This window comes from Marmota flaviventris, chromosome 11 (genome assembly GCF_047511675.1).
Source record: "Marmota flaviventris isolate mMarFla1 chromosome 11, mMarFla1.hap1, whole genome shotgun sequence".
Classification (NCBI taxonomy): Eukaryota; Metazoa; Chordata; class Mammalia; order Rodentia; family Sciuridae; genus Marmota; species Marmota flaviventris.
In genome coordinates, this window is record NC_092508.1 from 99,768,488 (window position 1) to 99,794,105 (window position 25,618).

Consider the following 25,618-nt stretch of genomic DNA (forward strand, 5'->3'; position numbering starts at 1 on the left):
TTCTTTGAAATTTAGAATCTTTGTAGTGGAGAAAGCAGATCATGAACCATGCTTGCTTGGGAGGATGAGAAAACTTGGAAAAGGTGAAGTGGGGTCAGTGGGCACATCATATTAGATGAGTCTGTGGGCAGAGGAAAAGGTTAGGAGCTAGTTATTCTAGCTGACACTCTCCAATGCTCAATTGTACGTACAATATTTAAGTATGAGGCTAATCCCTCTCTCTTATCACCCAAATTTGACAAATAAGGAATCTGAGGCTCAGCCAGGTAAGGCTGCATGCCTCAGAGGTACAGTGAGGCTTTGATCCTTTGCACTCTGATTACAGGTAGTGATCATGGCACAGGTCTCATGTGGTGATGATTCAGCCTACAATACTGGGACCACAATACTGCTTGTGGGATGATGTGGGAGATTCAGATGTAGAGTAATTCCTCTGTCAAGTCAACCTGTCTTCCCTTTCCCTCTCCCTCCTCCAGTTTTAGGGAAGTCCTTGGATATATCTTCCCACCAAATAGATCACAACTCCCCAGCATCCTTCGCCCCATGCCCTTGGCAGATTTGGTCCCAGCCTTAGCAAAATGAACAACTAAATACAAATAACATTTACTTATATGTAAGTTTTCAATTTGGAAAATATTTCATGTGTTCCGTCTTCTGAGAAACTGAAAACGAAGTGTCTCTCCTCTCCTGTGACATGTTTTTTTCTCAGCACAGCAGCAGCAGCCTGTTCAACAGTGTGACATTAAGGGGGCAGGAGCTGCCATCTCCCTGTAGGCTGTTTACTCCCACCTCCAGTATGGCCCAAAGTCACTGCTTAAGAACACTGTGTCGCTTCATATAGGAGTGCATATGGGGACACCAAAGTTATAATAATTGGGAAATAAGAGCCGGCGACTTAGTACCTAATTCTGCTAATCGATTGCTTATTTGCTCCACAACTTTTGAAATTTCACTCTTTGATAGATTATGCTAATAAATGAATAGATATTTATCTTTTTCTTTTTCTTTCTGTTCCTTCCACAGGCAACATAAACTACCTGTGCTGGTCACAGTGACAGCTGATATGTAAAGTAGATAAGAATTATAAAGATGTACAGCCCTTTCTGAAGGTCTTAGTGTGGAGACCCTCCACAAATACATCTGGAGAAAGTGTCCTGGGCAATCATCAAGAATACAAATAATCATAAACACTTGTGAGGATGAGGAGAATAAAGAACACTTGCACACTGTTGGTGGGACTATATGTACTACAACCTGTGTGAAAAGCAGTATGGGGGTTCCTCAAAAGATTAGGAATGAGACATCATATGATCTACTTATGCCACTTCTCAACTTTTATCCTAATAACCTGAAATCAGCATACTATGGTGATACATGCATACCCATATTTAAAGAAGCACAATTCCATAATAGTCAAGTTATAGAACCAGCTCTGTTGTCCATCAACAGATGAATGAATTAAAAAAATGTGGTAGATATACACCATGAAATTTTACTTACTTCTAAAAAAGAATGATGTTTTTGTCATATGCAGAAAAATGGACAGAACTAGAGAATACTATGTTAACCAATATCCGCCAGATTCAGAAAGTGAAGAGTCATTTTTTTTTCTCATACGTGGGAGATAGAGAATAAAACAGAACAAAAATATGGAGAAGGGAAATCTCATGATATTAGAAGGGACTTCAGTAGAGTAGAAGAAGGAGACCAGGTAGAGGGAGGAGTGAGGAGAAAAGGAAGGAAGGGAAAATGAAATTGACCAAATTTTGTTATGTGCACACATGGGTATATCACGATGAGTGATGAATCTCACTCTTATGTGTAATTAAAATGACCCAATGAAATATATCTTAAAAGTGTTCTGGAGACAAATAGTCAGTGCAGGGAGTTGTGGAAATGCAGCCTGGAAAGCTGGAGAAGCCTCCTTACTTCTTACTTACAGAGCAGCAATGGGCAGAATTATGAGCAGAAGAAGGAGCCTTGTTACCCAGCCAGGAGAAACAAATGCCAAGGCTCAGAGAGCCACAAGGCAATGGGAGAGCAATCTCCAAAGCAAAGCACGGGACGTGGTTGGAAGAGCCAGAACTCATGATCCAGAACTTTGTGTACTAGGTTGCATGATTTATATTGTATCTCTAAGGAATGGGAACATGAACAAACCAGGAAATCAGAGATTATTAGTACATCTTAATACTGAGGAAAGGGTTATTTTGGCAGCTGTTTGAGAATTTGATTTTTGATGTCAAGTTGTCCTCTGTTAATGCTGTACCTATTTAAACTCCTGATGATAAGGATGAGAATCCTTCACCACGGGCTTCCCAACAAATTAGGCTCTAGCTTAAAAAAAAAATGCCTGATAGATAAAAAAAAAATTAAAAAATAAAAAGCATTTCTGAGTAATTTTAATATGCATTTCTCCTAATATGGATGAAATTGAAAATCTCCTCATTTTTGTGTTTTCTCTTCTGTGAACTGTCTCCTCCTAACTAATGTCTATTTATTTCTCTATCAGTTTGTATTTAGCCCACTCTCTGTACTAACAATTTGGGCAGCACCATTTTTGTTGTGGCTCTTTATTCTATTCTTGATATTGCTTCTGTTTTTGGTTGGTTGTTCATTTTATTTTTATTTTATAAAAATATATTTTGTGTGTTAAAAATTCCATCATTTCATTTTTCTTTTATGGCTTCTGGAATCATATTATAGTTTAAAAGATTTTCCCTATTCCAATATCACTGTAGAATTCTCCCAAATTTTCTTCCAGTTCATTTAATTTGAAATTTATTCTGGTATATGGCATAAGGCACAGTTCTATCTTTATTTTATGCTCTTAGATGATTACCTAATTGTTTTAAATCTATTACTTTAAAATTCCTAGGTGATTATTTATGGATATGAACATAATGAGCAAAACGTAAGGAGAAATCTACTAAGTCAGATGAGTAGCTTGGTAGGTTGATGAGATCTTTAAGTCCTGAAACTTCAAGTAGTAAGTTTTGAATTGGTTGTTACCACTGTAGGCTGCTTGTTTCCATTATCACATCAACACCCTGTGAATCTGGGAAAGGGAGCAAGCATCCATAGCCCCACCCTCATTCTTCTCAAGGTCCAAGGTCATCCCTTCCTCTCCCATGCCCTAACCCAGACTAGGAAAGTGGCATTACTGTCATTCCACCTAACAATTCTTCTCCTTATTTTTTTTAACATTTTAGGGCAATAAAAGTACACATTTTAAATAAATGGTGACTATTTCTTACTGCATTTAATGAACCTCTAAACATTAATTAACAAACATCATTTCATACAACATAGCTCCTGAGACTTTTACAAACACATAAAGCAATTTGTTGCTCTTTCCTTACTTCTAAGGAAACAGGTTAAGATTGTTCCTTGTTCATCTTGTTAATTTACTTAGTCAATATTTTATTGCCTAAAGATAATGCAAAATTGAATTCCATCAATATTTTGAAAAAAAATGTTAATAGGTATTGATGAACATTAGAAAATATTTATGACATTTTATGTAGTCATCTACTTTCTGGAAATTTATTTGAAGAAAACCAATTAAAGTGTGGTAAAGAAAATTTTAAATGGCTCGTGATTTAAAAACTAGAGATAATATCCAATAATTTGGAAAGAGGAAAAATATCTTACGTATAAGTTAGAATCACCAAATAGACTATTATAGAACCATCAAATGATATTTATAAAGTATTTATATCATGTTAAAATATACTTAGTACTGAATAACCTTTTTAATAAAATAAACAGTAACATTTAATAAATAAAATACTTAATAATTTATATGTTGCTGATTTAAAATATATAAAAGCAGAACAGAACATGATAAATATAACCTAAACACAGCTATGGAAAAGGCACAGAAAAGTATTATGAGCAGATATAATTCAAGAACACATTTACCACAACACATTCTTTCCCTCCCCTTTTATTCTATATTTTAGAGGGAGCATAACTAGTTTTGATAATGGAAAAAATGAATCTCATTAAAAACACAATCCTCATCCTGCATAGCTGCTTCATTGAAAATAATACATCAGTGATGTATAAATTATTGAATATCTCTGAATTGCAAGTTACTTTTTTTTTTTCTTAGTGCTGGGGATTAAACCTAGGGCCTTAAGCATGCTAGGTAGTTGTTCTACCACTGAACTGCACCAGTAGATCACATGTGCTTTTAAATTAACCAAAAAAGATAACTCAAGAATGAATTTAACTCCCCCTCTTCTTTAGTTATTTTACACTACCACTCAGATATTTTGCATTAAAACAAGTTAAGTGAATGTTGGTTTGGTTAAACAATTGGGAAAAGAGAATTTCTGCAAATCATTGAGAAGGGTTTGAATCATCTAGAAATCTTCATTATTAGACATTACAACAAAAATTCAATTCTCAGGAAATGATTACACTGTTTATCTTCGAATATCTATTTCAAGTTTTATCTCAGTGGCACTTGAAGTTCTGTTACTTAGTTACTAGTTTCCAATTTATTAAAGCAATATTAAAAATTCTCATGGGCAATTGTGAAGGATAAAAGAGAGAAGATCATGAAGAAGCTAACTTATGGGTTGGAAGCACAGGAAAAATTATTCCAATTAAATAAAAACTTGGTCTGAGATAGAGTTAAAATGAATTGATATATGTAACATCTAAGACCCTAAGCAGCAAAATTTATACATGAAACTTGAAATGCTTGCAATTTTAAGTTCATCTTTTTATTCGGTCCCTTACCCTAAAGTGCTGTGTATAGACGTGTCAGTCCCCTCACTTCCTTTAGGACTCATTTTTTTTTTTTTTTATTGTTTTTTTCTTTTTATTAAGGTCAACATATACAACTGTTTTCACCTAAACTCATTGTTTTATTAAATCTTTTCTAGATTTATCTTAACTGTTCAAATATGAATGCCACATTAACTTTCTTTGTGAATTTCAGAAAGCCTGAGAAAAGCGGGGTGAGAACATTTATTTAGATGATATTTTGGCCAAAGTTATTCTTAGAAGGAGATTAATTTGCTTTGATAAAACAGGTGGCCACTCATGTGAACCTCCCTATGCCTGCCTCCACCAGACTTTCAGAATCCACCTCCCAACCTTGAACTTGTCAGATTATCAATACTAATAATCACTTGTACTTGTTAAGCATCTCCCAGAAGGTAAACTTCACATACATTGTTTCAATTATTTCTGATCACAACTCTGTCAAAAGCCCTGTCTCCAAAAAGTCACATGATTTACCCAAGGACACAAAGATTAGGGATTCAACCCACTTCATCTGATTTCAAAGCTAATATTCTCACCACTCCTCTTGCTGAAAAAAATGCTCGTATTTCTCCTTTATTTTCTGTATTCTTCCTATCTGCTCCCCACTGTAAGAACATTGTAAGCTATGCTGCTTAGTAGAAATGCAGGGTCTCAGAAAATATTTGGATGAACTGTAAAGCAGATAGTTATGGCAGATGAAAAGGGTGCCATACCGAAGGGGAGGGATATGAAATAGAGAGAAAAGGCAAATTTTATCTCCATAGGCTACACAGTTCCAGAAAGCTAGCCCTATATCCTTGCTTGATGGTATGCAAGATTTATGAACAGTCTTTTAAGCACCCAAGTCAGACCTCTGAAGAAAATAAGAAACTAACAGGAAATAAGCCACTGCAGTGAACCTGACCTTTAAGTCAGGCAAATCTCTATGTACCAATAAAACAATGAAATCCATGTCTTTTCAGTGAATAAAAATACTTTCCAGATTTAGGAGTTGTTCAGCTCTGGATCCTAATTTATATTCATTCTCTGTGACTTTGTTACTTTAGGAAAGTGTTATCTTAACCTGTTTATGATATATGGTTTTGATGATTCATAGCTACTACAAATTTTATAAATACTACAAAGTTAGAACATAAGTAGAAAAAGTTATTTCACTAGGCTGCAACTGGCAAATCCAACTTTTAACTGAGCTCAGGCCCTGACTTAATGTACTTGTTTAATCTCTTCTTATTACATAAATGACAGAAATGTGGAACACCTCATCCCACTGACACTTTGTCTGCAATGCCAATCTCCTTCCCCTCTTCATAATTGAATCTTCAGATAATGCAAGGTTAATTCTAGATGCACATGTCCCATCCCAATCTCTCTTCTCACAATCTGACTCATAAATGTAGTCTGCCTGATATTTAATATATAATTTTTTTATGGAGGTTTACAGATTTGGAGAGAGTGCTAATCCCAGGTCTACAGCTATGCAGCAGTGTGATCTTAAGCAACTGACTGGGGTCACTTACTGAGTTTAGATATAATGTATAGGACTGCTTTGTAACTTAAATGAAATATATATGTGTGTATACATATTCATATATAATATCATATATAATGTTAATGTATATATATAGATGTGTATGTGTACGTATGTATATATAGACATACAAAATGTTTAATACAAAGCAAGATTATGGTTTCTTAAAAGTGGCAATCTGAAAAAAAATTATCTTCCTTAAATATGTGTGAGTTGACTCATTAAAATGACTGAATTTCAAAAGAGTGGAGTAAATGTTCATTTGACCCTTCGGAGGCTATGAAAAGCTTTTACTGAGATCTCAATAATCTGACCATGCAGTTGAGGGCTTTGGTCTTCAAGTGTTGCACTTGGCCCCAAAGGACATCAGCTCTGCACATGTTTATTCTATTCCAGCTGTTCGTATTAGAGATCGCCCAAACATTCTGCCTCAGTTCAAAGGCAATGAATTCTTGTAAGGATGAGTGACCTGAGTGCACTATTGATGTCTTGTTTAGTTCTTACAACAGTTTCCGAGTCACGTAATTCTTGTGCTCTTTGATTCTCCACCTGCCTATGTGGGTTCTGGTTGTTGTCATTCTGTAGAGGGAAGATTGCCATGGGCAATCTGAATGAGATGAATGAGATGTGCAAAAACTAGGAAGGGGAGTCTCTCTAATCCCCTTAGGCATTGAAAGAAGAAATGTCTTTCCCATTTAGTAGTCTGGAAAATTCAATGTTCTACCTTAAGAGATTAGGCCAAAGAGAACTACCTAGTAAATTTCACTGCAGAACTTATTCTGTTGAAGTCAGACACTGTACTGGTACTTAGATAATGGAAATACGAGTCATCAAAGAGTATCTCTTGAAAAGAACACCACACTTTGCATGTCTCTAAGCATCTGACTAAAGATGCCAATTTTGAGTTGAACTAGGGATTCTGTAGGTTCTTCCTGTCACCATGCTCATCACAGAGCTCAAGAAGGCCCTCAGAAATGCCTCAAAATAAAGACCCAATGTGTTTGGATTTGGGGGTGATGGATGAGAACACCACTCTTCATCCTTATGACTGTCCTGCTAATTGCTGGAACATATTTTGCTATTTTTATATTTCTAGTCTCCCATGCAACTTGAGTTTACAAACTGCAATCGGTTATGTCTTTCCTTTGTTGCTGCTATCTGATAGTAAATACTAAAAGACAATTCTCTTCCCCTCCCTTTAATGTTAATAAATATCAAATTGAAGCCAAAGTGGTGGCACTCTTTTATTAAATGGCCACTTGCTCTCTCTTTACCTTGTCTTTATTTTGCAGTCTTGTTGTTTTATTTTTGGTTTTGTTTTTACCTACAGATGAGCCTTTTTGGTTTGCCTTGTCATCTTGGGGAGCTCTGGTCCCCTGCCTTCTGCACTTTGCTTACCCTTCTTCACTTGATCACTTGAAGCAGTCTGAGCCCCGCTCTTTTCTTCCCTGTGTTAGGGGAGCCCACTACAATGAAATACAGACTTGAGTGCAGTGAGGTGGAAAGCCATGCAAAAGCTAACTCAGGTCCCAGGAGGTTCAAGTCCTAACCCCTTGGGAGGAAGGAGGGCAATTGGCACTAAACAAGCTGGCATTGGACAACTATGATTCACTCTGGCACAACCAAGTCACATTAAAAAAAATAACAAGGTTTCCCTTAAGACAAGGGAATGTTCAGACCTAACATCCCCCTGCCGCTTTACATATATCACATCCCTCCCTCCCTCACTCCTGAAGAAATAACCAAAAATAACTTAAATATTTCTCCTCCACTTTCCCCTAAAATCTAACTATCATAAATGATCATTATTTCATAAAAGAGATGGGGGCATGCTCATTACAATACGCATGTGCTTAAACTTGCTAAAATTTGAGTTACTAAAAGAAATAACTAGAAAAGAGATACATAGACAAAGAGATACATAACAAATAATAGTTAATTGGTAGTTCCCTCTACATAGCAATACCACCATTTGTCAAATAAAGCCATCTACTATTTAAGTATTTCAAAATATGGTACTTTTCTACCCCCAGGCAGGTAAAGGTGATAGGGTACTTGTAACTCCAGGGATTTCCCTGTGATGTACTGGAAGTACTAGTGTTTATGTGCTACTGTGACTTGTTATGAAGAACAGTTTTTTTGACAGGCATAGAAAGGGAGTGGACAGAGCTTGATCCTACCCAGGTTGAGGTACAAGGCAAGCCTCCCCTTCTGGAGTTCCAGGGTGATGTGGTCTCCACGTTGACCTTCTCCATGGAACAGGACCCCATCTCCTTGCATGCTCTTGAACTTGAGGGAGATCACATCTTTGAGTGTGCTCATCAGTTTTTGATTGAACCTATAGAGAAGTGAGCTTCTGCCATCAAAGTCAGCAACATCCGATTCTGGGCACAAAAAGAGAGGAGGAAAAGAAAAATCAGCATTTATCCTTGGGATTCCTGTTCCTGTTTTTCGATCTTAAGCATTATCCAATTCACAGCAATGTTCTTGTGTTCTGGAAGGTCCCACCTCAACAGGAAGCATATAGACTAGACCCAATCTAATTAGACTCAGAGGAATTATTCATTTATAAGCAACCACCACACACTGAGTCAAAGTGAACTGATCATCAGACTGGAGATAAAAAACTCTCATTAGTGATATGTCAGCCTTTGCTTGAGGGGACAAGTACCTATGTCAGGCTTTACTGTCAGGTGCCTGGTTTGTAACAACCTCTCATGATTTATCTTCCTTATTAATTTGCTTCTGACAGTTGGAATCATTTGATCTCCACATCTCAGTCTTGATGCTGGAGATCAAAAAGAGATATAATTTATTATGCCAACTCTGCTTGGGTCATTCTGTCTTCCCAAAAACCTGTGTTCAGAAGGATTCTGAGGATTCTTCTGAGGTCAGCAGAAAAGAACAGTCAGCAAAGAAAGACTTGATGTTTGAATAGAAAGGTAAATACATTGTATCCTTGCCATTCCCACCTTGTCCTTTGCTGGCTATACAATATAGTGCTTATAAAAAATTTTATTAATTATTAGTTTTTACCTTGTAATTATGGGATATTTTTCTTTCACATAAAATAATAACTACAGATGGGGTACTATGTGATATTTTGACATGTGAACCCTGTGTAATGTTTGAATTAGAGTAAGCATATCTATTTCCACAACCATTTATAATTTCATTGAGGTAAAAACACTCAAAATCTTTCTTCCAGCTTTCTTGAAATAAATAGTAAATTATTATTATCTATACTCACCATATAGTGCAATAGGACACCAGAACATATTTCTCTTGTCTGAATACAACCTAGTACCTCTTCCCATTTCTCCCCTCCCCAGCCTCCATTAACCACTACTTTACTCTCAACTTCTATGAGGTCAACTTTATGGGTTCCACACAGGCATCACATCTTGTCCATGCTTGTCATTTGGTGCCTGGCTTATGTCATTTAACATAGTGTCCTCCGGTTTGGGTATTATTAAAGACAAAAGATAAGATCTTTTAGACAAAATTATGTACTATGCACACATCTGACAAATATATGCCAAAAAAAGCTAATAGAGACTTTAAGTTTCATTTTTCCTATTTTTATCATAAACATTTTTATGGTAAGCTTTTATTAATTTTGTAATAGAATGAAGGTATTGTGACTTGTGCTGCTATAAAATTGTTGTGGCTGTGTCCCTATAGTATACTGTTTTTAAGTCTTTTGGGTATCTTCAGTGGATGAATGGATAAAAAAAATGTGATATATATATATATATATATATATATATATATATATATACACACACACACACACAATGGAATTTTACTCAGCAATAAAAGAGAATAAAATCATGGCATTTGCAGGTAAATGGATGGCACTGGAGAAGATAATAGCCAAGTGAAGTTACCCAATCCCCAAAAACCAAATGCCGAATGTTTTCTCTGATATAAGGAGGCTGACTCATAGTGGGGTATGGAGGGAGAGCGGGGGAGGAATAGATGAATTCTAGATAGGGCAGAGGGGTGAGACAGAAAGGAAGGGGACAGGGGATTAGCAAGGATGGTGGAATGTGATAGACATCATTATCCAAAGTACACGTATGAAGACATGAATTGGTGTCAACATACTTTATATACAACCAGAGATATGAAAATTGTGCTGTATATGTGTAATAAGAATTGTAATGCATTCTGCTGTCATTTATTTTTCTAAATCAATTTTAAAAATCATATATTAGAATAATATGTAACAAAGAGAATTAATTAACCTCAAGATGAAAACATAATAAATTTCTCAAAATAATGCTAAGCAAAAAAAAAAAAAAATAGAACAAAAGTAAGGCTATTTCATCATAACTTAAAAGAGATTCATGATGTACTATCTTACATGAGTGAAGTAAAGGCAAATAGTGGCTTGAACTGGATGCAATTGCCTATATTTCAAATCCACTACCCAGGAAAACTCAACTTCTCACTATTTGCTAAGTAATTAACATCCTCAGCTTGAGCATACATAAGGATAAATTAAGCACTTTTTGACCAAGATCAAGAAATATCCTTGTAAATTTAAAAATCTGAAATGAAGAGAAAAATGAAGTCAGACTTGCCTATGATTAATTTTAAAACACAACTTCACAATTTATTTCTATGAAATTAAGTTAGTATAACCAAAAGGTCATTGATGGCTCCAGATTGTAAAAAGGAACTGCCCAAATGCAGAGAGATTTTTACAAACACCTACCCCTCTGAAAATCTTCTCACCCCACCCCATCTGTGCATTTGTGCCTGTCTTCTAAACTGGAGTTTTACCCAAGTGAAATGAGGTCTACAGGAAGCAAACTGCCCTCAATCTCAGAATAATGAGGACCCTGGCATGGGTAAGAGCACAGATTTTGGTCTATAATGGCCATAGAATTTTAGCTTGTTCATCTTGGATAACTTTACCTCTTTAAGATTGATTTCTTTCTTACCTATAAAATGGGGATACTTATATCCATTAGAAAAGGATGCCTCAATAATTAATTGTCTGATACATATATCGTGACAACACATAGAAAGCAAGGACATTGGGCCAGACACAATATATGTTTTAAATCCATTAATAGGTCGTAGGAGTATGGGTCATAATGGGTTAAACAGAGGGCCCGAGTTCCTAAGTACTCAATTCTAACAGCTGACAACTCCACCTTTTCACCCCAAATGCTACTTTTATTTTTGATTCAATGGCTTACTGCCCAGGGAATGGAAGTTTGGCCTCAAGTTTCTTATTCTACCACATTTCAGCTTCTCACGCTAGTTGTAATGCTGCACATGTGTGTATTGTATACTCTTGTTCTCTTCTGCTTCTAGTCTGCCACTGCACAAGACTCTGGTAGCAATTGAGTTCGTAGGAGTTTTACTGCCCATCAGAGAGAAGAACAACCACACATAGCCCATCAGAGCTTGTAAAGGTGAATGTGCGGAGTCATGCACACTCAGAGGAGACTGACCCAGTTCAAAGCAGAGAAGGTTCAGAGAGTTTTTCTTAGAGGAAGCAAGAAATATGCTGGTCTTGAATGTTACATGTGGGAAAAGATGGACCCAGTGTCTCTGGGAAGAGAATGAGAGGATGAGGACATGAGGTACATCACAGCACTATAGGAGGTAAAGTGGTCATAGGGGAAAGGGCACAAATATCTCAGTTTCCCAGTGTGTTTGTTTCCTGTAGGCTTAGGGACACAACACATTGAGTGCCATTTAAACATTAACTCAAATTCCACCTTTATTCATGGAATCATTTATCTTACTGCATCTCTCACAGGCAGATACAATCTCTCAATTTTGCATTCTCATAGCACAAGGAAGGCCCCCACAATTTGGATCACTGTTTTGTGTTAGAGTACCCATCAATAAATTGTGTGTTTTACACTCACTCACTGATACCTCCACTGTCTTAGGAACCTCCTGAGAACCACCAGCGCTGAGTACTTAGCAGAGTCTGGGACAGGACAGGAAGTTCCTGATGGATGTTATAGTGAAAGAGCATGGACCACACTTGCCTGTTATTCCCTGGAAACAGCACTGAACAAAGGCAAGAAGAATGCTTTGTAGAGAAGCCCCTCTGCTGACCTGGGCCCTGGATGAGGCAACTCTGCATCAAAAACATCGGCCTCACTTTCATTCTTTGTGAAGTGGTGCAAAACAGTATATTTATTTAAACTTACAACAGATTGCAGTACAACAATGATGTAATAAGAAAGCTTCTTTCAAAAAGGATGTGAGCGCACACGCGTGCACGCACACACACGATATTTATTATTTTGCTGATATTTTCCCCATCCTGCTCCATTTTATGATCTCACAGTATGGTGGCATTGTCCAAAAAATACTTCATGAAACCATGAAGTTCTCAGTCAAGTTCTGGGTTCCAGAAACTTCCTTTCTCCAGTAACTGTACTATTGAATTTTCATCACCGTCCATCACAACTGTTCTGATCTGCATATCCTTATCGCCAAGGTCTGGCTAGGCTAGTGACTTAATTGATGAAATGTCTTGATGACATAGGTCACTGTGAAGGAAATACATCTACATGTTGAGAAACAACAATGAAATCACTGTTGGAACCAAAGAGACCAGTGTTTCATTTCAAGTTTGCTACTTAAAAGCTGGGACACTTGAAGCATTTCTTGATTTCAAACAAGCTTTAGTTCTCCTATCTGTGCAATGGGACTTACAGAAACCTACCTTACAAAATCTTTGAGAACTGCAAAAGCTCACCTCTGAAAATGAAAATTCTATTAGTAGTGCAAAAGAATTATTCAGTAGTAAGGGTTTCAATCATGGTATGAAGACACTATGAAGAATGCGGCATTAAGACATTCTGTCCAGGATTGGGGTTCCAGAGAATTCACATCATAGTCATAATTCCCATTTTTCAAATGAGGAAATCTTGGCTCAGAGATGAAAAATTATGCAGTGAGCAAGTGATAGAGGTAAAATCACCCTGACCCCGTGTTAATCAGATTAGTGTACCGAGTGTGATGAGCTCTTTTGTGAGTGCTGCCCCTCTGCCTATGAAGCTCCTGTGCTCCACTTCACTTATAGTTTGGATCTGGAATGTCTTCCATAAAGGTTCAGTTTCTGGCCTGTGATGTTTTCAGGAGGTGGGGCAAACTTTAAGAGATGGGACCTCATGGAAGGAGGTTAGGTTGGTGGAGGTGTGCCCTTAAGTGGGATATTGAGTATTTGGGCCCTTCCTATCTCTCTCCTTGTTCCTCAGCCACCATGAGGTAAGCAACTTTGTTCTATCATGTGCTACAGCCAGAATGTGCAGCTTTACTACAGGCCCAAAACAACCATGGGACTGAAAGCTATGAAATAATGAGTCAATATGAACCTGTTCTCATTTAAGTTGATTTTCTCAGGTATTCTGTCACAGCTATGGAAACCTGGTTAACATGGCTCAATCAGATTCCATCCTTTTCCCTAAGAAGTTCCCCATCCCACATTAGTAACAGCTTCCCTCAAATCATGCTGCTATCTCCTTCATAATTACACTCACATTGGCATTAGTTACTTGTTTGTTTCTTTATTTGTTTAGAGTCCAGCTACCCCAAATGCCAGTGCATCCATTTGGACATGTGCCAGATATGTATTATTCACTGCATTATTTCTAAGTCTAGCACTTGGTCCAGAAAGTTATATTGGCCCAAAACACTAAAGAAATAAGATAGTGACAAATTGTGGTACCTGTATACCAGAGCAATGCTACCTGAGCATCCTCTGACTTCCTACATCATCTTCTCCATCCTTTAGTACTGGCTGCCTCTTCACACTAAGAGGTATAATTTCCTTTGCAGGAGCATGCTCAACCACCTGAGCTGTGATCCCTATAGCCCTCAGACAAACTCCTTAATGTAGTGAAGAGACATATCTTTATTGAGCATAGACCTCCCCATTGGAACAATGGAAACAGCTAAAAAGAACACTTTACATATCCAGAACTTGGCCAACCACCCTGGACATTTGCAATATTAATTAAATCACACATGGAATGCATCAGCCACCTCACAGATTGAGAAGTACAAGCTGAAGAAAGGTTTTGAAGAGGATTAAACATTTCCCAAGTTGAATACTTAATACCTCTCCCAGACACAAGGGAAATACTCATCATCCTCAAATTCACTGGGATAAAGCAAATTCAAAATGGTGATAATAAAGACCCATTTTCCTTTTGGTTGCTGTTGAACAAAAATTAAAAAAAAAAGTCATTGTATGCTGAGTTATTATGATCATTTGTCCTGATTATCTCACTTGGAACTTGATTTGTAGATGGGATCTGGTTTTGGACATCAAACTATTTGGAGTGTTAAAGATGCTTCAAGTGTTTAAGATATAGTGTTTAAGATACTTAAGTATCTTGGTAGATTATTACCTTTTAAAAATACAAAAGGAAAAAGGGAAAGGAAAGTGTGTTGAAAAGTACATGAAGGTTAAAGAATGGCTCTTACTGGCAGATGGAGAACATGGTACCATCTTGGAAGGCAGTGTTAAGGGAACTCACAAAATAACTAACAAAACCAAATATAGCTTCTGTTTTCTCTGTCACAACTTCTTGTAAGACACACATGGGGATTTCTTTCTCTGGATTAAGTAATCTTTTCCTCAGGGTATAAAGAGACTAATTAGCACATATCACTTCATTTAGTGTTCTTAACAACGCTGCAAGGTACTGATTTTTCCATCCTTTAAAAAATGTGGAAGCTGAAGCTCAGAAAGATTATGAACCTTGCCCAAAGGGATACACAAGGTAATGAGCTGTTTGACACTGAAACCATATATTTTTTCTCATTAAAGAATGGATGGGGAGGGGCTGTCTAGGATTACATGAGAGGTAAAGGACTTGGTGCATTGTGCACAGAACATGCAATGGAGAATTGTGTGTGTGTGTATGTGAAATAAGATGTCTATTTAAATAAAAGGTAAGTTGAAAGTTGAAAGGGGAGATTTCTCTTCCTTTACAGTTATTATGCATTTCCATGGGAACCTGCTCATCTGGATTTGCTCCTTCATGATAGGAAAAGTTCAATGGAGCAAGTGGCCTTTCCTGAGAGAACCTGGAAATCACATTACATGGTGGCTTCTTTAAAGTTAGACCTCTCAGCCCCACTGTAGCCACTGAACTCAAAGCCTCTATCCTAGTTGACTTTTATAGTCTTGTTTCATTCATACATTATTGCCCACAACAGGGCAGGAACTGGGAATGCAGAACAGGGTGTAGTGACACCTTCCATAGAGGTCCTGAATTTAAGCACTAAGATGGAACTGCAAACCCAAAATTCCATATTGGTAGGCAGCAAAAGAGCACTGTATATTGAGGCTGTCCAGAGGAGGGCTGCCAAGATAGACAGGTGGGGCAGCAAGTCACCACATAATCTAGGTGAAGGCAGTGCTTCTATAGAGTTCTGAAGGATAAGTGGAAATCTGGAAGATGAGGTGACAGGAAAGGATGCTACCAACAGAAAGATGGTGCCATGTGTTCAAAACAAGGAGAAAAGAGAATGGAACTTCATGTTGAATTTGGGAGGCATCAGTCTTGCTGGTGCTGTGGCCTAGAGGTATGCTCTTTGAACAAGCAGTATTAGTATATCCTAAGAGCTTGCTACAAGTACAGGATCTGTTATAGCAATAAACATCATAATAGTCAAGTTATGGAACCAGCCCATGTGCTCATCAACAGAAGAATGGATACAGCAAATGTGGTGTACAGACACAATGGAGTTTTTACTCAATCACAAAGAAGAATAAAATTATATCTTTTGCTAGTAAATGGATGGAATTAGAGAATATCATCTTAAGTTTAATAAACCAGATTCAGAAAGTCAAGGGCTAATTTTTCCCCTCATATGCAGAAGATACAGAGTGAAAAATGAAATAAAAAGGGACTCACAAAAATAGAAGGGTGATCAACAGAATAGAGGTTAAGGGATCAAGGGGAAGATGGGAGAAAGAAAACATGGAGGAATCCGGTAATGAAATCCATCAAGTGTTTTTAGGTATTATACAAAGATATCACAATGAATCACTCTTTTATGTATAATTATAATGCACCAAATAAAAAATAATAAATACTAGGGAGAACAATAGAAAAGAGGAAGTAGCCCAGGGAGAGGGAGGAAAGCAGGAAAAGGGGAGGTGGTGGGGAATAAAATGGAGAAAATTATGTTATGTGAATGTACAAATATGTCATAGTAAACCCCACTATTACTTATGATTATAATGTATTAAAAACATAATAGAATAAAAAAAATTAAGTATAGGATATGGGAACTCATAACAGGCCAATGGTGATTCTGACATTCATGAAGGTCTGAGAACTTCTGTACTGAAGCCTAAGAATGTCAGAGGCTGTGAGGAACCCACAAAGTCAGGAATGCTATTAAAAGTAAAATCAGGACTGGTAGTGTAGCTCAGTGGTACAGCCCTTGTCTAGCATGCATGAGGCTCTAGGTTCAATCTGCTGTAACAAAATAAAATCCTATGGGTTTTAATGTAACATTGAAGTTAATAAAATGTTCCTGAAGCATTTAAAGTAGGGACACTGCATGATCAGTTTTAATTTTTGTAAAGAGGTGTTTCTTGGTAAACTCATCTGCTTACTTGCACAGTTAGCCAGGGTTCTAATCCTGGCTTTTTATCCTGCCCTTTCTCTGTGGAATTATCTAGCTCTGTTGTTTGTAGTCAAGGTAATGAAATCCTAATTTGGGCCTTATGGAAGTTTTTTTTTTTTTTTCCCTGCCATTAATACATGATGACTGTTCTTCAGAATTCTTTATTTCATCTACAGTGCCAGTGACCCAGAACACAGCTGTTTGATATTTATTTCCTGGAGTAGACAGTCTCTCCCTCTTTCTGAAAATTGATTTTTAAGATCTCATCATTGTGAACTCAATTCTATTCAATTGGTGGTTTATTAAGGTGATGATGCATTGGCAGATTTCTCTAGAATATGAAGAATAGGTCAATTGTGGGTCCAGCAGTCCCCAGGATAAGGGCAGTTCCTGCATCTCAATGGCCGCTCCATTTAGGTCAAGATAAATCCAGCGCACTCTTGCCACCCTCCCAGCAGAATGGAGAAATGTCAGCACTGGCCAGATTTCCCACTGGGCCTATAATTGCTGACCCAGCTGTCATGGCTTGTTTTCTGGAAAAGACAGAGTTCTGGAGGCAAATTCTGGCATATTTGATGGATGTTGGTAGCTTGTCATCAAACTAGCTAAAAAAAAAGGGGGGGGGGGGCTGTACTGAAGAAAATATTTCAAGCTCAAATCCCCAGTGAGCTGAGAAGACTCCTGTGTGGGCCTGAGAGAAGGAGTCTGCTTTCTCATCTGCTGGAAACCCAAGCTCCAAGTTGACAGGAGAAACTATCGATTCTCTCTGAGACAATTAGTCCCACTCGGACTGTTTGGTTGTTCCCAGTAAACAGGATTTTCAGTACAATTACATTTTGAAGCTTTTCTCATGATACATTATATAAGAAAAAATGATTATTATTCAGACCATAGGCTTCCACCCAAGGCTCAAGGGCTTTGGCTAGCAATCCACAAACCACAACAGTCAGCTCAAATTTGCACACATTCCCCTACCAATTCTGTGATTTTTCCAGGTCTTGTCAGAAACTATGATAACCTCAGATGAACTATAAACAGGATATAAGTTTCCAAGTCAACTGTAACCACTTCTAAGAATAGTCGTTCTCACAAATTTTCTGACATTCCTATGCATAACAGCAGGTAAAAAACAGAATGGGCCTCAAGAAGACAACAGAAAAAAAAAAAACAAAAATCAATGATTGAATTTTAAAAATCTTAATCCTCACCTTAGTAGATGTACTTTTTATTAATAACTTTTAAAAATAATTTTTTAGTTGTAGTTGGACAGGATATCTTTATTTATTTATCTTATGTAGAGCTGAGGATTGAACCCAGCACATGCTAGGTGAGCGCTCTACCTCTGAGCCACAATCCCAGCCCCAGCAGATGTACTTTTTATTTCTGCTGCCAGACTCGTCTTCTTACAAAGTTAGGTTTCTTTTAAATGCATAGATATCTGTGAGCATTCTTAAAATGTGTAATTTATTTGAACTTTTCACTACACTCATAATGTATTCAGTTTTTCATTCATTCATAATTGGAGTCTCTTGGTGGGTATAAGGCACATCCTGTATTCATTTTGGTCACTGTGCTCTCAGATGCCAAGATCAGAAAGACATAGGCCATGTTGTCTAGGGAATCATGCATATGAACATCAACATACATGAATCCCAGTGGCAGGGTAGAATGTAATAAAGGGAAGTGTTATTATGGTCCCTACAACCCATTTCCTAAACAGTGCCTTGTGGAGTGAAAAGGGAGGTGTAAATAGCTAAACAGGAATAGCAAGCATGAAGATGCACTTAGTGCAGAAAATCTGGAAAACTATGATCACCTCAAGTGACAGGAGCAGGGTGGGCAGTTAAGTGAGAAGTCAGTGGTCACCCCCATTAAGAGGTAGATGAGATAACTAATGAGCTCATTAAGGGAATAATGTTGCAGAGATCTTAATCACACCTTCACAGAAGAAAGGGAATGATGAAGGCAAAGGCTGATTGCAGGCAGCCAACCCTTGTGACAATAGCATAGGTAGATTATCAGATACTTCCCTTGGTTACTTCAACATTTAGGGGTCTTCAGATGCTACACACAGCTAGCTGCTCCCTGGAAGAGCACTTATTTAGTGAAAAATTAGAAATGAGAGTTGCTATTTTTCTGTTTAACACTGGTTGGTACTTTTTCTATAGAAAGATTGTTATGAGTGGGGGAAATCAAGCACTCTTTGTCCATGATTCAACCTGGACACAATCTAAGGAACTTAGAGCTGGAGGACCACATGGAATGATGAAAAATCACTGCAGTGACTACTTCAGTAGTGAGTTAAGTGTAAAACAAACTGTCAGAGGCAAGGCCTTGACATTCATGTGGAAAACCACTTGTTGCAGAAAGAGGTTGATCTGTTAGGTCATTTCCACTTTTAAGGTTTTCATTAATGTTGCCACCATTAGCATATGAATCCTGGCAATCAGAGATATGGTCAGTCAAATCACACACTGGGACACAGAGCATTAATTCTTCAGGAAAAATTGCTCCCTGTCCTCCCTACAATATAGTCACCTACCAAAAGGTGTTTTGCTCAGACTCCCCATCTGAGTATGTATTTGACTCTTATGGCTTCTGAAAATCAGAATTCCTAAAGGGCAGAAATGATCTTATTAATTTCTATATCCCCAAGCCCAGCAGACAGGGGCTAGTGAGGAATGTTGATGAGTGTTTGATGGAGCTTTCAGAACCTCAATTAGAAATGTTATGAAGAAGTCATTCATTTAGGATAGAAGATCACAGTCATTTTTGTTTACTGTGTTTATGTTGCATATAGATATGCAAATTGTTATCATCGAATATATTTTTTCACTCGTGGATTAAAAGCAGACTCCATTCACTGACTGACCTAATTTTAAGATGCTTCTGGATTTCAGTTTTCTCATCTCTAGAGTGACAAAAATAGTAATGGATTATCTTGGAGGTGTTTTCAGCTCAAAAACACCAGGATTCTGAAGGTGGGATTCAGAGCTTCCATGAACCTGCAAGCCCCAGACCAGGTCCAGGGCAGGAACAGCTGTAAGCTGGAATTTCAGAGGTTCCCTGTGATAGGGCCATTTGGGCCTTAGCCCATCAGTGATGAAATTTACAACTTGTTGGCTTCTACCAGGTGTGACAAATGAAAACAAATGATAAGAACAACAATGAGGAGGTCAGCAGAAGCAGAGATGACAGGGAAATTTATTTGAGGAAAGAAAGTATGACTTCAGCTGTGAGGGCGATAAATTTTGGATGATGTTACTTGGCAGTAATTAACCAAATAGGAGAAAGGTATTATATAGAAAGGAAGCAACCTGAGGAATAAAATGATGGTTGTAGTTCTTAATGAGACTGGGAAGCCTGACAGATCATTATACTTTATCAAAATTCATAATGATTTTTAAAATTAATTAGCTTCCTGTACATAAAGAAATTCAAACAGAAGACCCCAGAGAAAACTTAATGTAGCCTGCAGTCTCCAGATGGCTGGATTGAAGGTGTTGAAACCCTTCAGGACCAGGTGTGTAAGAAAGCTGACCTCCTTTCTTGGAAGTACAGGGGAGATGTGATCCTGAATAAGGAGGCAGCAAAATGAAGGAAAGTTTAGCCTAAATAACTAAGGCAGAAATAATTTTTGAGTGCTTTATCATATGCCAGGCACTATTTCAAGCAATTAGATGCATGAAACACACACTATTATTACCTCTTTTTTTATGAGTAAAGGAATCTGAGTTTCACAGAAGACCCACGATTGCCTAAGATTACATAGCTAGTAGGTCCTAAAACCAAGTTGCTATCTCTGGTAGTTTGAGTCCAGGGCCCATGCATTTATCATTGCATTACCATGCATTTAAAAGTTCAGATTTCACTGAAAATTCTAATGATTAGCAACCAGAGATATTAAAATGATAGTTCAGGCTAAGAATTACCTGACTATCACAGTTAAAAAAGTAAGTTTGAGACAATAGTTTCAAGTTCTGACTCCTCATTCTAACTACCTAGCACCAACAAAAATGTGTTGGGGGTCCTACCCAGAGATTATGATCTGGTCAGAGCAGATAGAGTAGGTATTTTTAAAGATAAATTCTCAGATGATTCCTATGCAAAATTAGGTCTGAGAAGTCAGATAAGGGATGTAGGAGTGGAGATATGTGAGCCTAGGAGTTGTTGGTGCTGGAAATAACTTTATCCCTAGAGCATCTTAGCTGCATAAGCTCAAAAATTGTAGGCTGCTGACTTTGATTTTGTGAATAAAATAATAGTAATCTGTGTATGAAAAGACTGATTGTGGTTTATTTCCGCCAACAAAATTTTCCCATGTCTTGTGATACTTTAAGATACTAATGCTTAAGCATAAAAGGGCATGGAAGAAAGCCCAAGAACATAAGAAAAATAGAGCACTGGTTAAGACCCTGGCTCAGAGGGAGTCTACATGTAGTATGAATATTGAGGAAATTGATTATTCAAAAAAATCATTTCCTATTGATAGAAATGAGTCTTAATCTGTGCTGAATGCTGGTACTTGGCCTTACTGGAGTTCATTACTTGGTAGGTGATACAGGTAATTCACAACAAAATATACATATAAATAGCTATTTAAAATAGATGATAGATGGATGGATAAATAGGAAGATAATAGATGCAGTTAGGTCATCTAGATAGATAATGGATAAATATAATTAGGTCATATACATTGGGTGATCAATGCTGTGAAAAGAATAGTAATGTTTTAAGGTAGAAAAACTATGAAAAACAAAGAGTAGTCTGATTTAAATTTAAATCAATTGACATCTTCCTGAGAAACTGATATTAAAACTGAGGTTAATTAAGCAATGAGTCAAGGAAAGGAGAGGGCACATTCCAGGCAGAGGGAGAAGTCTAGGCAGGGATCTGAGACAGGAGAGCACTTGACAAGAGAGAGCAGAGCAGATGGCCAGTAGGGCTAGAGTCCAGATGAGAGCAGGCACTGCTGGGTGGTGAGGCCTGTGAAGTAGTTAGATACCTGCAGGACCCAGGCTTCATGCATGGAACTTTGGATTTTTCCTAAGTGTGGTCAAAAGTCATTGAAAGGTTTTTAGTAGGTAGGAGCTCAACTCAGTGTTTTATGATGATCCTTTCGGCTGCAGCAGGATAATGGACTGAAAGAGGGAATGATTGAAAGGGCATCGCTAAGTGAAAATTGAGTAGATAGAAGACAGAACTGCACTAGGCTAGTGACTGTGAAGATGAAGAAAGGGACAAATTTGTGATGATTGGGATAGTAACACTGATAAAACTTGCTGATGGATTTGCTGTAGGAAGTGAGAGCGAGAAAAGCTTTCAAGAAAGACTCCCAGTTTATAGAAATAAGGGACATGGGATGGGGGGTGGGGCGGGGGATATAAAAAAGACAAAATGTTACTGTCTGTCCAAGTCGACTGGGTTCTTAATGGCATTTATTAAATTCGAGCTATTGGTGATGTAATCAAACAGCTATCAATCAGGCAAATGGATATGTAATTTTTAGAGCTCAGAAGAAGTATTTGGTTTAGGATGCAAGTTACTTAACTTTTCTAAAAGCCATTTGACCTTTATAAATTTTAGTTTTCTTTTCTAAAATATATAAAAGTTGGAATTAATACCTTGGCAGAGTGCTATGAGGTGTGGGATGTGTGTTACGCAATGTCATGCAAAATATGAGGGAATGTTGATCTTGATGGCAGCATTTTTAATAAATGGCTAATTTAATGAAGGAGAAGTTGCTAACAGTTGGGAAAATATTGGCTCTCTCCCCCAGAAAGTGTTTTGTTAATGTCTTCTCAGTATAGTTCTCCTCATTTCCCCGTATCTTCTCTTGTAGTCTCTACATGAGATGTATTTGCTCACACAATAGTATATTGACATCTTTATTTTTAGTGTAAATCTTTCTTTTCCCAACTCACAATTTAGTAGAAAGTATGTCCCTTTTTTTAAAATTTGGTTCATCAGGATGAGCAAGTTTGACAATCAGTCTGTAAACATAAGTGATGATTAAAGATCATCACTGTGATAAAGTAAGTCTTCAATATTTCTTTTGAGAAAATAGTGAGCCTGGTCATCAGATATCCACACATGGAAGATGTCTAATAGCCAAAATGGACTTGAAATTCAGCAAGAAAAGGTTGTAACTTACTCAGAATAACTATCTGTCAGGATGCTAAAAATCATTTCCTTTGAATTATTTTCTACATGTAATTATTCAGCTGTAGTAACCTTCATGGGAGAAAACAATTTTTGGTCATGTGGAATGCAGTGGGAGATACCATTCTTTTCCATTCTTAGACAAGGACAGAACCTAGATTTGGCAGGAAGCCTCAAACTCAGAGCCTAGGACAAACCAAGTAAAAATAATAGCAAAGACATTGATGTAAGTGTCAGAGTGGGTCCTTGTTTGCTGGGGGCTATTGTTAATGTTTCCCAAAATGACAACAAATAGTGGCAATAGAGGATTTCTTCTAGGAGTGTGTGCTGACATTTGTACAAATATCTTCCAACATGAATTATGTTGGATACTCTGCTAAGTGCTTGATATATAACAACTCAAATTATCATAGAAGTCTTAAAATCATCACCATTGCCATCTACATAGGAGGAAAGAGAGCTTCAAGTAATGGTTGGCTAGAAGTCTCATCATTTTTTAAAATTTACTTTTTATATATTTATATTTAACTGATACATAAAAACAAACTTTGTACATATTTATGAAATGCCATACAATATTTTCATATAGACCATGTAATGTTTGAATTAGGGTAACCATATCTATCTCAGATTTTCATTTCTTTATAGAGAAAACATTGAAAAGCCTTTTCTGTAGCTTTTTGAAATACAGAATGAAATATTCAGTTGTCACTGAAGTCTCATGTTTTTAAGAAGAGACCAGCTGATCTTGTTTGAATACACAAAAGGAATCTGTTGCTCTGGACTTCATTGTGACCTCTTAAAACAATGGCCCTGGTGACATGAAAGAGAAACCTCATTAAAGTTGAGCAAGTCACTCTGGCATTCTTGAGATGGGATAATCTCATCAAAGACGAAGAACTTTAAAGCATGAATTCTTAAGGAAAATAGATGTCTACATCTATCAGTAATGATTTTAAAATAAGCTATTTCAGCATACACTTATGAGTTCCCAACAACCTCAAGTTGGGAACTGAATTTATAAATAAATTTAATCATTTATTTCAAAAACAGAATGAGATACTTCAAGAAATCCATGTATAAGGAACATTGTGGCCAACATATTTTAGCACCTATAAAATATGTTTATATACACATGCATATGAGATGGGAGGATGTCCATCAGAAATATTTTTAAAAATTTTTAAGTTAATAAAAATGGCTGATCCTAGGTCCCAAAATAACTAATCACTTAGTAAATATTCACAGAATACATAGCAGATGTCAAACCCTGGTTTGTTCCCAGAGAATAAAGAGGTAGGACTTGATCCCAGTACATTTTAAAATTTACTTTTTATTTATTTATATTTAACTGATACATATAAGCATAAACTTTGTACATATTTGTGAAATACCATATGATATTTTGATATAGGCCATGTAATATTTATAGGGACTAGACCAGATTGATGAGCAGGCAGAAGTACCAGGTAAAGCTCATATCACAAGATCAGACCTAGATCATGGCCCAACACGTGGAAATGGGGTCCATAACCAGATCCAGGAGTTAGGGAACTTAAACATAAGTGATATTTGACCTGAGTGGTGAATGGCAACCAGGAGCCTTCCTGGGTAAGGTGAAGGATGATATTGCAAAGAAGGCAGAGGCAGAAAGATAACATGAAATTGGGAAAGAAGCTCAGCATCATGAACACGGGATGAAAATTGAGTATGGGGTTTGCAGGAAATGAAAGAGGGTGGAATACGAAAGATATTGAGAAATATGGACTCTTCCAAAGGCCTTGAGGCCCTGAAGGGTTGAGCCTCTGCTCCTTGCAGAAGGATCTAGAAAACAGAGGGACTAGCAGAACTGCTACTGAAATGCAAGAGAGAAAAGATGAAGGACAAATCCAGGTAGGGATGGGTAGCTATGGCAAGTGCATGGCAAGTGGAATAACCAGGATTGACTGACTGAGGATATCAAACAAGCCCACGGCCATGGGATGCTTAAGGCAGGTTTGAAGAGAGTGAAACAAAGTACCACAAAACAAAATGCAGGTCTCCATGTGGGACAAACTCTGCAGATGACTGAAGGCAATTAAACTCCTTACTTTCCAGTGGACTCACTTTCCCAATAAAGTGGGATGCTTTCCAAACTGGAGAGGGTAGAAATTCTTAGGGGGAAGTTGACGCCCAGGAGAGGTGAGAAAAGAGTATGACCCTTCTATGACCCTAATCCTACAGACCAGGTGAATTCTATGTAAGCAGAAAGTGCAGACAAGGTGGGAAATGCAATCACAGAGAGAGGCAAGTATCTCCATTTCTCTTTCTCCCCCACTGACTCTTGTGCACTGAGCATAACAAAGCCATGTGGTGGTCCTGCCTCCTCCCTGCCAACTCTCCTGCTGCTGGGGCTCTATAATGCCAGGGAAGTGACTCTTTGAATTTTGAGACTCAGCTAATGGAAATGATGTTGTCTGACTCATTCTAATTCCAACAGTAATCCTTATTTTCTCCTCCTTGCCTCCCTTGCCC

At 37.5% G+C, this 25,618-nt stretch overlaps 1 protein-coding gene across 2 annotated transcripts in view; it reads right to left on the reverse strand.

The window, feature by feature from the left end:
* Cntnap5 (contactin associated protein family member 5) overlaps positions 1 to 25,618 on the reverse strand; it is a 787,874-nt gene that overhangs the window by 420,689 nt on the left and 341,567 nt on the right. For both annotated transcript variants that reach the window (XM_027936831.2, XM_027936832.2), the window contains exon 5: positions 8,491 to 8,694. In XM_027936831.2, the coding sequence (XP_027792632.2) occupies positions 8,491 to 8,694 (204 nt within the window). The remainder of the gene's footprint in view (positions 1 to 8,490; positions 8,695 to 25,618) is intronic.